The sequence below is a fragment of the Oncorhynchus gorbuscha genome, linkage group LG17, assembly GCF_021184085.1.
Source record: "Oncorhynchus gorbuscha isolate QuinsamMale2020 ecotype Even-year linkage group LG17, OgorEven_v1.0, whole genome shotgun sequence".
NCBI classification, from domain to species: domain Eukaryota; kingdom Metazoa; phylum Chordata; class Actinopteri; order Salmoniformes; family Salmonidae; genus Oncorhynchus; species Oncorhynchus gorbuscha.
In genome coordinates this window covers 45058199-45073660 of record NC_060189.1, presented here as the reverse complement: position 1 = coordinate 45073660, position 15462 = coordinate 45058199, and the positions used below count along the sequence as shown (strand labels likewise).

Here is a 15462-nt window from a genome sequence, read left to right as displayed (position 1 = left end):
ACCTAATAAGACCAGCAGAGGGAAACGAATAGAATGGGAAGCACAGGGACAAGACAAGATAATAAATGACAAAACATGACAGTACCCCCCACTCACCGAGCGCCTCCTGGCGCACTCGAGGAGGAATCCTGGCGGCAACGGAGGAAATCATCAATGAGTGAACGGTCCAGCACGTCCCGAGACGGAACCCAACTCCTCTCCTCAGGACCGTAACCCTCCCAATCCACTAAGTATTGGTGACCCCGTCCCCGAGAACGCATGTCCATGATCTTATGTACCTTGTAAATAGGTGCGCTCTCGACAAGGACGGGAGGGGGAGGGAAGACGAACGGGGGTGCGAAGAAAGGGCTTAACACAGGAGACATGGAAGACAGGATGGACGCGACGAAGATGTCGCGGAAGAAGCAGTCGCACAGCGACAGGATTGACGACCTGGGAGACACGGAACGGACCAATGAACCGCGGAGTCAACTTACGAGAAGCTGTCGTAAGAGGAAGGTTGCGAGTGGAAAGCCACACTCTCTGGCCGCAACAATACCTTGGACTCTTAATCCTGCGTTTATTGGCGGCTCTCACAGTCTGTGCCCTGTAACGGCAAAGTGCAGACCTCACCCTCCTCCAGGTGCGCTCACAACGTTGGACAAACGCTTGAGCGGAGGGAACGCTGGACTCGGCAAGCTGGGATGAGAACAGAGGAGGCTGGTAACCCAGACTACTCTGAAACGGAGATAACCCGGTAGCAGACGAAGGAAGCGAATTGTGAGCGTATTCTGCCCAGGGGAGCTGTTCTGCCCAAGACGCAGGGTTTCTGAAAGAAAGGCTGCGTAGTATGCGACCAATCGTCTGATTGGCCCTCTCTGCTTGACCGTTAGACTGGGGATGAAACCCGGAAGAGAGACTGACGGACGCACCAATCAAACGACAGAACTCCCTCCAAAACTGTGACGTGAATTGCGGGCCTCTGTCTGAAACGGCGTCTAACGGGAGGCCATGAATTCTGAATACATTCTCGATAATGATTTGTGCCGTCTCCTTAGCGGAAGGAAGTTTAGCGAGGGGAATGAAATGTGCCGCCTTAGAGAACCTATCGACAACCGTAAGAATCACAGTCTTCCCCGCAGACAAAGGCAGACCGGTAATGAAGTCTAGGGCGATGTGAGACCATGGTCGAGAAGGAATGGGGAGCGGTCTGAGACGACCGGCAGGAGGAGAGTTACCCGACTTAGTCTGCGCGCAGTCCGAACAAGCAGCCACGAAACGCGCGTGTCACGCTCCTGAGTCGGCCACCAAAAGCGCTGGCGAATAGACGCAAGAGTGCCTCGAACACCGGGATGACCAGCTAACTTGGCAGAGTGAGCCCACTGAAGAACAGCCAGACGAGTGGAAACAGGAACGAAAAGGAGGTTACTAGGACAAGCGCGCGCGACGCAGTGTGCGTGAGTGCTTGCTTAACCTGTCTTTCAATTCCCCAGACTGTTAACCCGACAACACGCCCATAAGGAAGAATCCCCTCGGGATCAGTAGAAGCCACAGAAGAACTAAACAGACGGGATAAGGCATCAGGCTTGGTGTTCTTGCTACCCGGACGGTAAGAAATCACAAACTCGAAACGAGCGAAAAACAACGCCCAACGAGCTTGACGGGCATTAAGTCGTTTGGCAGAACGGATGTACTCAAGGTTCTTATGGTCTGTCCAAACGACAAAAGGAACGGTCGCCCCCTCCAACCACTGTCGCCATTCGCCTAGGGCTAAGCGGATGGCGAGCAGTTCACGGTTACCCACATCATAGTTGCGCTCAGATGGCGACAGGCGATGAGAAAAATAAGCGCAAGGATGAAACTTATCGTCAGACTGGAAGCGCTGGGATAGAATGGCTCCCACGCCTACCTCTGAAGCGTCAACCTCGACAATGAATTGTCTAGTGACGTCAGGAGTAACGAGGATAGGAGCGGACGTAAAACGTTCTTTTAGAAGATCAAAAGCTCCCTGGGCGGAACCGGACCACTTAAAACACGTCTTGACAGAAGTAAGAGCTGTGAGAGGGGCAGCAACTTGACCGAAATTACGAATGAAACGCCGATAGAAATTAGCGAAACCTAAAAAGCGCTGCAACTCGACACGTGACCTTGGAACGGGCCAATCACTGACAGCTTGGACCTTAGCGGAATCCATCTGAATGCCTTCAGCGGAAATAACGGAACCGAGAAAAGTAACGGAGGAGACATGAAAAGAGCACTTCTCAGACTTTACGTAGAGACAATTCTCTAAAAGGCGCTGTAGAACACGTCGAACGTGCTGAACATGAATCTCGAGTGACGGAGAAAAAATCAGGATATCGTCAAGATAGACAAAAACAAAGATGTTCAGCATGTCTCTCAGAACATCATTAACTAATGCCTGAAAAACAGCTGGCGCATTGGCGAGACCAAACGGCAGAACCCGGTACTCAAAATGCCCTAACGGAGTGTTAAACGCCGTTTTCCACTCGTCCCCCTCTCTGATGCGCACGAGATGGTAAGCGTTACGAAGGTCCAACTTAGTAAAGCACCTGGCTCCCTGCAGAATCTCGAAGGCTGATGACATAAGGGGAAGCGGATAACGATTCTTAACCGTTATGTCATTCAGCCCTCGATAATCCACGCAGGGGCGCAGAGTACCGTCCTTCTTCTTAACAAAAAAGAACCCCGCCCCGGCCGGAGAGGAAGAAGGCACTATGGTACCGGCGTCAAGAGACACAGACAAATAATCCTCGAGAGCCTTACGTTCGGGAGCCGACAGAGAGTATAGTCTACCCCGAGGAGGAGTGGTCCCCGGAAGGAGATCAATACTACAATCATACGACCGGTGAGGAGGAGGGAGTTGGCTCGGGACCGACTGAAGACCGTGCGCAGATCATGATATTCCTCCGGCACTCCTGTCAAATCGCCAGGTTCCTCCTGAGAAGTAGGGACAGAAGAAACGGGAGGGATGGCAGACATTAAACACTTCACATGACAAGAAACGTTCCAGGATAGGATAGAATTACTAGACCAATTAATAGAAGGATTATGACATACTAGCCAGGGATGACCCAAAACAACAGGTGTAAACGGTGAACGGAAAATCAAAAAAGAAATAGTCTCACTGTGGTTACCAGATACTGTGAGGGTTAAAGGTAGTGTCTCAAATCTGATACTGGGAAGATGACTACCATCTAAGGCGAACATGGGCGTAGGCTTCTCTAACTCTCTGAAAGGAATGTCATGTTTCCGAACCCATGCTTCGTCCATGAAACAACCCTCAGCCCCAGAGTCTATCAAGGCACTACATGTAGCACCCGAACCGGTCCAGCGTAGATGGACCGACAAAGTAGTACAGGATCTTGATGGAGAGACTTGAGTAGTTGCGCTCACCTGTAGCCCTCCGCTTACAGATGAGCTCTGGCTTTTACTGGACATGAATTAACAAAATGTCCAGCAACTCCGCAATAGAGGCACAGGCGGTTGGTGATCCTCCGTTCCCTCTCCTTAGTCGAGATGCGAATCCCTCCCAGCTGCATGGGCTCAGACTCTGAGCCAGAGGAGGGAGATGGTTGCGATGCGGAGCAGGGAAACACCGTTGATGCGAGCTCTCTTCCACGAGCCCGGTGACGAAGATCTACCCGTCGTTCTATGCGGATGGCGAGAGCAATCAAAGAGTCCACATCTGAAGGAACCTCCCGGGAGAGAATCTCATCCTTAACCACTGCGTGGAGTCCCTCCAGAAAACGAGCGAGCAGCGCCGGCTCGTTCCACTCACTAGAGGCAGCAAGAGTGCGAAACTCAATAGAATAATCCGTTATGGACCGTTCACCTTGGAATAAGGAAGCCAGGGCCCTAGAAGCCTCCCTACCAAAAACTGAACGGTCAAAAACCCGAATCATCTCCTCTTTAAAGTTCTGGAACTTGTTAGAGCAATCAGCCCTTGCCTCCCAGATAGCTGTGCCCCATTCTCGAGCCCGGCCAGTAAGGAGTGAAATGACGTAAGCAACCCGAGCTCTCTCTCTAGAGTATGTGTTGGGTTGGAGAGAGAACACAATCTCACACTGCGTGAGAAAGGAGCGGCACTCAGTGGGCTGCCCGGAGTAGCAAGGTGGGTTATTAACCCTAGGTTCTGGAGGCTCGGCAGGCCAGGAAGTAACAGGTGGCACGAGACGTAGACTCTGGAACTATCCAGAGAGGTCGGAAACCTGAGCGGCCAGGTTCTCCACGGCATGGCGAGCAGCAGACAATTCCTGCTCGTGTCTGCCGAGCATGGCTCCTTGGATCTCGACGGCAGTGTAACGAGCGTCTGAAGTCGCTGGGTCCATTCCTTGGTCGGTTCCTTCTGTCATGCAGGTGAAAGAGGACCCAAAAGCGACTTGGCGAAAACAGAGTCTTTAATCCAGTAAAGTAAATACAAACAAAAAACACAACTTTCACTCGAAATGACGAGGACAAACTGGAGACTCGATCTTGAACAGCAGGTGAACAGCAGGTTGCCTCGGGAAGGCACTTGAACCAGACAGACTCAGACACCTGCTCACCACGCAGCATCTGAGGAAAACACGACACGACAGGGCGATACACAAACACAGCACGGTGAATTCTAGACAAGGAACCGACAGGACAGGAACGGAACACAAAGGAAGAAATAGGGACTCTAATCAGGGGAAAGGATCGGGAACAGGTGTGGGAAGACTAAATGATTGATTAGGGGAATAGGAACAGCTGGGAGCAGGAACGGAACGATAGAGAGAAGAGAGAGCGAGAGAGTGAGAGAGGGAGGGGGAGAGAGAGGGATAGAAAGAGGGAAAGAACCTAATAAGACCAGCAGAGGGAAACGAATAGAATGGGAAGCACAGGGACAAGACAAGATAATAAATGACAAAACATGACAGATTCACTGCAAATTTGGTTTTTGGTCATAATAGTCCCTACATTGATGCATTCAATGATGTCCACACTATACCAGTAGGTGCATATTAGCACATGCACTAATATGCTACAATTTGCTGAATGTACACACCAAATGTGGAATGTAGGCCTATTGTACATGTCTTAATTTATTTCAAAAGCTAAGGGATTGGCCAAAACAAACAAAAGTTATTGACAATGTTAGTTGTCCCGCTAGCTGGATGCCTAGCCCTAAAAGATTTTAACAACTCATTCTTTGCATGTGTAACACTAATGCTCAAAATCATCTGCATTTACCTAATCCTCATGAAAAATGTCAGAATCACTTCAGATATTGTATTTAGACTCATTACATCAGTCTTTAATGGTTTTGAGACCTTTGTGCCTATAGATGCATGTTAGCACATATGCTAATGCTACAAATATGCTAATGCTACAAATACTTTTGAAAAATGTTGTTTCAAAAAATATTTTTAGCATTATCCTATTTGCTATACTACACCTATTGGTACAATGGAGCCATATTTGAATGCAGCAACATGTTTTTAAGTCAGATTGACTCAAGATTTGGTATATAGACTCCATGAATTAGCCTCTAATGAATTTTAGAATTATAAGGTGCTGCATTCAAAGTCGGCAACGGTACACCACTAGATTGCACCATATCACCCCAGGGCTATAAGAACTGAACCGATGGACATGGGGCCATGAAATGTGTCATGTAGATCTTATATGAATATAAAGTCACTGCAACCTTAGATGGGTCACCAGACGAATTGGTGGCACTATAGATGTCATTGGCACTAGTGGCACCATAGGGATACTAGAGTAATTACTATTGATCAAATGGACTTTGTCTCATGCAAATGAGTGTTAGATTTAAATTATGCAGGCAAACAATGTGATGTAATTGTGATAAGTATATCTGTATAATCACACATAGTTGCCCTTTTATGTAGTTTGAACATGAAAAGTGGCTATTTTATTTGGGTCCTGCCGCTTGCGCAGTCAGCGTATTACATCTGTGAGAGTGTATTGAAGTATTTTGGAATGCTAATGTGGAGTGTACCAACTGAGATTTAAATCATTTACAAAAACAGATTGATTTTTTAAAAATGTAACCTTTATTTAACTAGGCAAGTCAGTTAATAACAAATTCTTATTTACAATCACGGCCTACCCCGGACAACACTGGACCAATTGTGCACCGCCCTATGGGACTCCCAATCACGTCTGGACATCCTGGAATCAAACTAGGGACTGTAGTGACACCTCTTGCACTGAGATACAGCGCCTTAGACTGCTGCTCCCATCTGGAGCCCCAGAATTCAAAGATGACCACAATATACCAATAAACACAAATCTAAACCATTAGTCAAATTGACCCCAGAATTGGTTTATAAACTCAATACATTAAGTAAGGACTTTAAGAATGATTACCTGCTGGATTCAAAGGTAACCAACTTACAACACGAGACAAAACTTCACTTTTGGTATTGAAAAATAAACACATGTACAGTATAAGAACTGTATGAACATACTTTTGTCAAAGTTTATTATCATTTTTTTAAAACTTGTCCATAAGGCATACAAGGGTGGAGAACAAGTATTTGATATACTGACAATTTTGCAGGTTTTCCTACTTACAAAGCATGTAGAGGTCTGTAATTTTTATCATAGGTGCACTTCAACTGTGAGAGACAGAATCTAAAACAAAAATCCAGAAAATCACATTGTATGATTTTTAAGTAATTAATTTGCATTTTATTGCATGACAAGTATTTGATCACCTACCAACCAGTAAGAATTCCGGCTCTCACAGACCTGTTAGTTTTTCTTTAAGAAGCCCTCCTGTTCTCCACTCATTACCTGTATTAACTGCACCTGTTTGAACATTACCTGTATAAAAGACACCTGTCCACACACTCAATCAAACAGACTCCAACCTCTCCACAATGGCCAAGACTCAAACAGACTCCAACCTCTCCACAATGGCCAAGACCAGAGAGCTGTGTAAGGACATCAGGAATAAAATTGTAGACCTGCACAAGGCTGGGATGGGATACAGGACAATAGGCAAGCAGCTTGGTGAGAAGGCAACAACTGTTGGCGCAATTATTAGAAAATTGAAGAAGTTCAAGATGATGGTCAATCACCCTCGGTCTGGGGCTCCATGCAACATCTCACCTTGTGGGGCATCAATGATCATGAGGAAGGTGAGGGATCAGCCCAGAACTACACGGCAGGACCTAGTCAATGACCTGAAGAGAGCTGGGACCACAGTCTCAAAGAAAACCATTGGTAACACACTACACCGTCATGGATTAAAATCCTGCAGCGCACGCAAGGTCCCCGTGCTCAAGCCAGCGCATGTCCAGGCCCGCCTGAAGTTTGCCAATGACCATCTGGATGATCCAGAGGAGGAATGGGAGAAGGTCATGTGGTCTAATGAGACAAAAAGAGAGCTTTTTGTTCTAAACTCCACTCGCCGTGTTTGGAGGAAGAAGAAGGATGAGTACAACCCCAAGAACACCATTCCAACCGTGAAGCATGGAGGTGGAAACATCATTTTTTGGGGATGCTTTTCTGCAAAGGGACAGGACAACTGCACCTTATTGAGGGGAGGATGAATGGGGCCATGTATCGCGAGATCTTGGCCAACAACCTCCTTCCCTCAGTAAGAGCATTGAAGATGGGTCGTGGCTGGGACTTCCAGCATGACAACGACCCGAAACATACAGCCAGGGCAACTAAGGAGTGGCTCCGTAAGAAGCATCTCAAAGTCCTGGAGTGGCCTAGCTAGTCTCCAGACCTGAACCCAATAGAAAATCTTTGGAGGGAGCTGAAAGTCCGTGTTGCCCAGCGAAAGCCCCGAAACCTGACGGATCTGGAGAAGGTCTGTATGGAGGAGTGGGCCAAAATCCCTCCTGCAGTGTGTGCAAACCTGGTCAAGAACTACAGGAAACGTATGATCTCTGTAATTGCAAACAAAGGTTTCTGTACCAAATATTAAGTTCTGCTTTTCTGATGTATGTCATGCAATAAAATGCAAATTAATTACTTAAAAATCATACAATGTGATTTTCTGTATTTTTGTTTTAGATTCCGTCTCTCACAGTTGAAGTGTACCTATGATAAAAATTACAGACCTCTACCTGCTTTGTAAGTAGAAAAACCTGCAAAATCAGCAGTGTATCAAATACTTGTTCTCCCCACTGTATGTTTTGTCCATTTGCAATATGATTTCATAGAAAGTCCGTCAAAAGTCACTTAAAAACAATTGGGGGCCAAATGCCATAAGAAATCCCCAAATGCAATATGAAAGATTTGAAAGTGCCAAATCAGGATGTTATGTCCTCTTGCCATGTTCGATCAATGGCAGTCGGTTTACAGCCCCAAAAGTCAGTGAACCATGTCCAAAAGGCATTTATACTGCCAAAATTATATATAGCACTATGTTAAGCCATGAATCAACTTCGATGGTCTATTTGTCATGTATGATGAGGGAGAAGTGGGACTGTTGTTTTTTAACGATTTTTTGAAAAATGTCCAAAATGACAAGGGGTACGGGTGGGGGGTAATGGCATTAAAAACCATTTTAAAAATGTGCGCCCGGTAGCCCGTTCCAATCACCAGGTGCACGGCTGTGCATTTGCAATATGTTTCAATGTGCATTTACCATCACAAATTTGACATGCCCAAAATTCTGCGGAAATGCAAAATTGACTGGCCTGATGAACTCGGGATGGCCGGGCAGTGATAGGGGTTCCTCTCCATCGCTCGTTGTGTTGATTTCATCATGTCCATTTGGTTATGTTTTTTCACTGTTGAATCATATTGCAAATGTCAAACGGTTCTTTTTTAGTTAGAACAAAGATAACTATTGCAGGCACTGTCTGTCTCTTTAACCCTTCGAAACAGCTCCTATGACACCATTTAAGGCACTTCCGGTTTGCACAGGAAGCTATAAGTAAACACATATCCTGAATGGGGTATGCCTTTACAGAATCCTGAGTTTTAAGTGTTTACGTTAAGAACTGACTGATTTACACAGGGTTGAATGCACTATTTATCACAAATTGCTGGTTAGGTATGAAAAACACTTTTAGGATGATATTAACCACTTCCGATTGCTCCAGGAAGCTTAGAATAAACACAGTTAGACCTCATAGTGGCCTGATGGATTGTCATTAAAGACAAGTTCATAAGACATTCATAACCCACATAGGCTTCAGGTTGAATTTAGGGGTGCAGGCAATGTATTCCTATGGTGAGAGAAGTCATTGAAAACTGTTTGATGTAAACACCTTATTTTAACTGTTAAGGGTTAATGCCACATGGTCAAGGTTAGGCTTCCACAGATCGGGAGGACCTCAGGAATGTTCCTTGGGTCTAATTGTGGTTCTAAACCTAACTGTTCTCCCGCTGTCACCCAAAAGCACCAGCAATTTAGGGGTATCTCGTTGAACTCGGCCGAGAGATTATGATAATGCCATTGCAGGCTCTGAGTGTCTTTAAGCACCGTACTTTGTCACTCCGTGTGTGTGTGTGTGTGTGTGTGTGTGTGTGTGTGTGTGTGTGTGTGTGTGTGTGTGTGTGTGTGTGTGTGTGTGTGTGTGTGTGTGTGTGTGTGTGTGTGTGTGTGTGTGTGTGTGTGTGTGTGTGTGTGTGTGTGTGCGTGTGTGTGTGTGTGTGTGTGTGTGTGTGTGTGTGTGTGTGTGTGTGTGTCAGTTTGTCTCCTCCAGTGTGTCTGTCTCCTCTACCGTGTCTGTCTCCTCTACCGTGTCTGTCTCCTCTACCGTGTCTGTCTCCTCTACCGTGTCTGTCTCCTCTACCGTGTCTGTCTCCTCCAGTGGGTCTGTCTCCTCCAGTGTGTCTGTCTCCAGTGTGTGTGTGAGAGAGAGAGAGAGAGAGAGAGAGAGAGAGAGATTTTCTTTGACATCTGTTGGGAGAAATGACTGACTTACAGTTCATGAGGGTTGCCTAATCACACATATGAAGTTTTGAAAATATCTGAATTTTTTAACCCTTCGAAACAGCACCTATGACACCATTTTAAGGCACTTCCGGTTTACCCGGGAAGCCGAAAGTGAACACATATCTTCCTTGGGGTAGGCACTTATAGAATCTTGAGTTTTAAGTATTTATGTTCAGAACTGACTTATTTACAGAGGGTTGAATGAGTGTGTGTTATTTCAGAAAAACACAGAAATCTCACAGAGCTCCGACACACACTTCAAATAGATTCGTCTGAACACGCTGCAACTGGATCTGTAACTTTTTTTTTTTGAACATCACCAATTATACATTGTACAATATTTCTTAAATTACAATAGATAAATGGCTGGTTCTTTTTTTCCTGACACCGTAGGTTCATTTACTTTGACGTGAAGCAATGAAATCATTGCTCTATTTTCGTTTTTGACATTTAATCCCAGAAAAATGACCATAACACAAAAAACGTTGAGGCCTAGGCGCCATCTTGTTTGGGGCCAACTGCCCATTATGCCAAACCTATGCTCACCAAGTTTCGTCTACGAAGTCTTTTCCGTTTAGGAGAAAAGGCCACGTCGTGATTGGTGATGTTTTGTACATTTGCAATATGATTCCATTCGCACTCTTGTGGGATTTACCGGGACAGCGGAAAAATGACCAAAAGTTGAAAATTTTATAAAATGGAAACCGAATGTCCGAGAGACTTCATTTGATGACTTCCTGGAAGATCCGGCCCTGCTGCACGGCCCGCCGCAGTACGCAAATTTTAGAAACGTTAGTAAGGGACTGTACATTTGCAATGTGGACTTTCTCACTAACCATATGGCGAATGTCAAAATGTTCCATTAAGGTATGTTATACTCAGTGTATGGACACAAAATATCTGACATTGTATTCCCATTTGATAACACATTTAGATGACAACTAAACCAAACATCAGACATTGTTTTTTCATTGGAATTTGGTTTTGCTTTTAGAAGGTGTAAAGCATAGTGACACATTGGGAATTAAACAAACTTCTGGCTGTCTTTTGAGTGGGTCAATAAAGGTTTCTCATTGATCAACCGAATATTACCAAAATTTCCACGTTTAAATGACGTGGTGTGCCCAGTGGGTCAGAATTCAGTAGTTTATTTGAATTAGGTTGTTAGAATTTGAAATGTGTGAATACGTCTTTTTTGACACAGAAAAAGGAGAGGCTTTCCACAGATGCCTTTTAGACGGCAGAGAAGTTGTCACCCGTAAATATTCCATGACATCGATGTTTGAGTAAACAGAGACTAAATGAAAGAAATGTTGAATATTGCAGGATGGCAGATGTTAAGGAGTTGAGTTCCACCATCTGCATGTATTTTCAAGCTTTTTTCAAGCTTTCAGATTGGAAATTACAAGCGGGATATGGGTGTACATAAAACATATTAAAGCATTATACAAGGCTAATCATAATTCCTTTTCTATCTACTCAGGAGGCACAGAAGAAGGACGAGAAGCTGCTGAAGTTCCCTGAGAAACTCCAGGACATCCAGAGCGCTTCCAGGTAAATAGTCCTTCATTATGCGGTCTTCATGATGTCAGAAACAAACTGGGAATAAGTCGTTTGAACAGTCCTCCAACTCATAATTTCCGTAAAGTCAAGACACTCAGGTGTCAAATATGTGCCGCAACTACAACGTCACCTATTCAGGAAATTATTTAGAAGAGAGCATTTTCAGCAGTTAAATGCAACAACAATACATTATTTATCAAAACAATCAAAAAAAGAAACATCCTCTCACTGTCAAGTGCGTTTATTTTCAGCAAAAGTAAATATTTGTATGAACATAACAAGATTCAGCAACTGAGACATAAACTGAACAAGTTCCACAGACATGTAACAGAACTGAAATAATGTGTCCTTGAACAAAGGGGAGGGCTCAAAATCAAAGTAACATCAGTTGCTGGTGTGGCCACCGGCTGCATTAAGTACTGCTCCTCATGGACTGCACCAGATTTGACAGTTCTTGCTGTGAGATGTTACCCCACTCTTCCACCAAGGCTCCTGCAAGTTCCCGGATATTTCTTGGGGGAATGGCCCTAGCCCTCACCCTCCGATCCAACAGGTCCCAGACGTGCTCAATGGGATTGAGATCCGGGCCCTTCGCTGGCCATGGCAGAACACTGACATTCCTGTCTTGCAGGAAATCAAACACAGAACGAGCAGTATGGCTGGTGGCATTGTCATGCTGGAGGGTCATGTCAGGATGAGCCTGCAGGAAGGGTACCACATGAGGTAGGAGGATGTCTTCCCTGTAACGCACAGCGTTGAGATTGCCTGCAATGACAACAAGCTCAGTCCGATGATTCTGTGACACACCACCCCAGACCATGAACAACACTCCACCTCCAAAACGATCCCGTTCCAGATTACAGGCCTCAGTGTAATACTCATTCCTTCGAAGATAAACGCAAATCCGACCATCACCCCTGGTGAGACGAAACCGTGAACCGTCAGTGAAGAGCACTTTTTTTGCCAGTCCTGTCTGGTCCAGCGACGGTGCTTTTGTGCCCATAGGCGACGTTGTTGCCGGTGATGTCTGGTGAGGACCTGCCTTACAACAAGCCTACAAACCCTCGATCCAGCCCTTCTCTCACCTGGTGTAACTCGGGCAGTTGTTGTTGCCATCCTGTACCTGTACCGCAGGTGTGATGTTCGGATGTACCGATCCTGTGCAGGTGTTGTTACATGTGGTCTGCCACTGCGAGGATGATCAGCTGTCCGTCTCCCTGTAGCGCTGTCTTAGGCGTCTCACAGTATGGACATTACAATGTATTGCCCTGGCCACATCTGCAGTCCTCATGCCTCCTTGCAGCATGCCTAAGGCACGTTCACACAGATGAGCAGGGACACTGGGCATCTTTCTTTTGGTGTTTTTCAGAGTCAGTAGAAAGGCCTTTTTAGTGTCCTAAGTTTTCATAACTGTGACCTTAATTGCCTACCGTCTGTAAGCTGTTAGTGTCTTAATGACTGTTCCACAGGTGCATGTTCATTAATTATTTATAGTTCATTGAACAAGCATGGGAAACAGTGTTTAAACCCTTTAAAATGAAGATCTTGTTGATTTTTGGGGATTTTGACCAATTATTTTTGAAAGACAGGGTCCTGAAAAAGGGGCATTTATTTTTTTGCTGAATTTATTTATACCGTTTTTGAACACTGTAATTTGGTTAACATACCTAGTTAGCCAATATGGTTAACATACCTAGTTAGCCAATTGGCATTTTCAATGACTTCAAAGCATGTGAATACATACAACTTAATGCTCAGAGTTTGTATGTTTTGTTTCAAAACACTCTGACGTCAAGGACACAGCATTTGCACTGCTTTCGTTTGACAGGAGTTTTAGAACTAGTTCACCTAGAAGACGCCCAGTCAATTTCACACCCATTATCTATGAATTCCCTATACTGTATAAGGTCTTTTAATGGGCTCTTTTCACAATCAATATCACTAACTCAGTTCCTGGAATGCTATGTGTAGCCTATAGGTTCTTGCTTCAGCCACTGTTCTTAGAGAGCATTAGCATGATTATTTCCCTCCATTTGCCCTATCTAATGCTGCCCCACCCACAACATTTCTGCTGCCCCACCCACTAGCTGCAGTCTGGTAACATTTCTGCTGCCCCAGCCACATTCCTTAACTGTTTACCTGCAGAGATCTGGGATCAAAGTAACAAAGCCTACCATCAGTAACACACTACACTGCCAGGGACTCAAATCCTGCAGTGCCAGACGTGTCCACCTGCTTAAGCCAGTACATGTCCAGGCCCGTCTGAAGTTTGCTAGAGAGCATTTGGGTGATCCACAAGAAGATTGGGAGAATGTCATATGGTCAGATAAAACCAAAATATAACTTTTTGGTAAAAACTCAACTCGTTGTGTTTGGAGGACAAAGAATGTTGAGTTGCATCCAAAGAACACCATACCTACTGTGAAGCATGGGGGTGGAAACATCATGTTTTGGGACTGTTTCTCTGCAAAGGGACCAGGATGACTGATCCGTGTAAAGGAAAGAATGAATGGGGCCATGTATCGTGAGATTTTGAGTGAAAACCTCCTTCCATCAGCAAGGGCATTGAAGATGAAACGTGGCTGGGTCTTTCAGCATGACAATGATCCCAAACACACCGCCCGGGCAACGAAGGACTGGCTTCGTAAGAAGCATTTCAAGGTCCTGGAGTGGCCTAGCCAGTCTCCAGATCTCAACCCCATAGAAAATCTTTTGAGGGAGTTGAAAGTCCGTGTTGCCCAGCAACAGCCCCAAAACATCACTGCTCTAGAGGAGATCTGCATGGAGGAATGGGCCAAAATACCAGCAACAGTGTGTGAAAACCTTGTGAAGACTTACAGAAAACATTTCACCTCTGTCATTGCCAACAAAGGGTATATAACAAAGTATTCAGATAAACTTTTGTTATTGGCCAAATACTTATTTTCCACCATAATTTGCAAATAAATTCATTAAAAATCCTACAATGTGATTTTCTGGATTTTCTTTCTCATTTTGCCTGACATAGTTGAAGTGTACCTATGATGAAAATTACAGGCCTCTCTCATCTTTTTAAGTGGGAGAATTTGCACAATTGGTGGCTGACTAAATATGTTTTTGCCCCACTGTGTGTGTGTGTGTATATATATATATATATATATATATATTATACGGCATTTAAAATACACTTTCATCTATTTTATGGGTGGTCACAGGAATCAAACACACAACCCTGATGTTGCGAGTGCCACGCTCTACCAACTGAGCCACACAATGTATTTTAACAGCCTTTGGATGATTTGCATATCCCCGCAGAATATCAGTGGAAAACATTGAGTTGGAGTTCTCGTCTCTCTACGTCAGGACCAGATCCCTGGAGGAGAAGGTCCAGAGTGACCCAGAGCTCCTGGAGCAGCTGAACCCCTTTCTGCAGGTGGCAGCACATTTAGTCAGAATCTAATTTAGGAATTCCGCCCTCATGCACTGATTACGGTGCATGAGGGCGGCACACAGTGAAGGCATCCTTAGCCAGTTGTGGTATATAAGGGGATCCTAGGGTGACTGTAACAAAGAAATGTATATCAGATAACTTACCACTATGGTCTCAATTGGAAGAACACCCTATAAGCATAAGAAAATATTGGCCAATATCCTAAATCCCTGATATACGGTATCACCAAGCCCCCTGTTTTTGGTATATTTTGATGGTAATAATATGTTATAATTCTTTTATATCTTATCTGTGTCTGTCATCCATTGTTTGCCATCCCCAACAGTGCTCCGCAAGGACACTCCAGGACCTGAAGAGGTGTAGGCTGGACCTGCGGAAGGAGGGTAAATCGCTTATTGACTTCTTCTGTGAAGACAAGGACACCTTCATGCTGGATGAGTGCTTCCGCATCTTCCAGGACTTCTGTCTCAAGTTCAAAAAGGCTGTCAAGGTGAGGTCTTTTCTTTAAATATTTCAATTTAAAATCTTAAGTCTCTACTAAGTAGTTTCAGATAAGTAATGTAACTCACATTCTCTA

The 15462-nt window shown here is 44.9% G+C and overlaps 1 protein-coding gene across 1 annotated transcript in view; it reads left to right on the top strand.

Annotated features, from left to right (window-relative positions):
• The window catches only part of LOC124001216 (FH2 domain-containing protein 1-like), a 42609-nt gene that overhangs the window by 20629 nt on the left and 6518 nt on the right, over positions 1 to 15462 (top strand). Inside the window, exons 8-10 of the mRNA XM_046307841.1 lie at positions 11376 to 11446; positions 14750 to 14867; positions 15211 to 15375. Coding sequence (XP_046163797.1) covers positions 11376 to 11446; positions 14750 to 14867; positions 15211 to 15375 — 354 coding nt within the window. The remainder of the gene's footprint in view (positions 1 to 11375; positions 11447 to 14749; positions 14868 to 15210; positions 15376 to 15462) is intronic.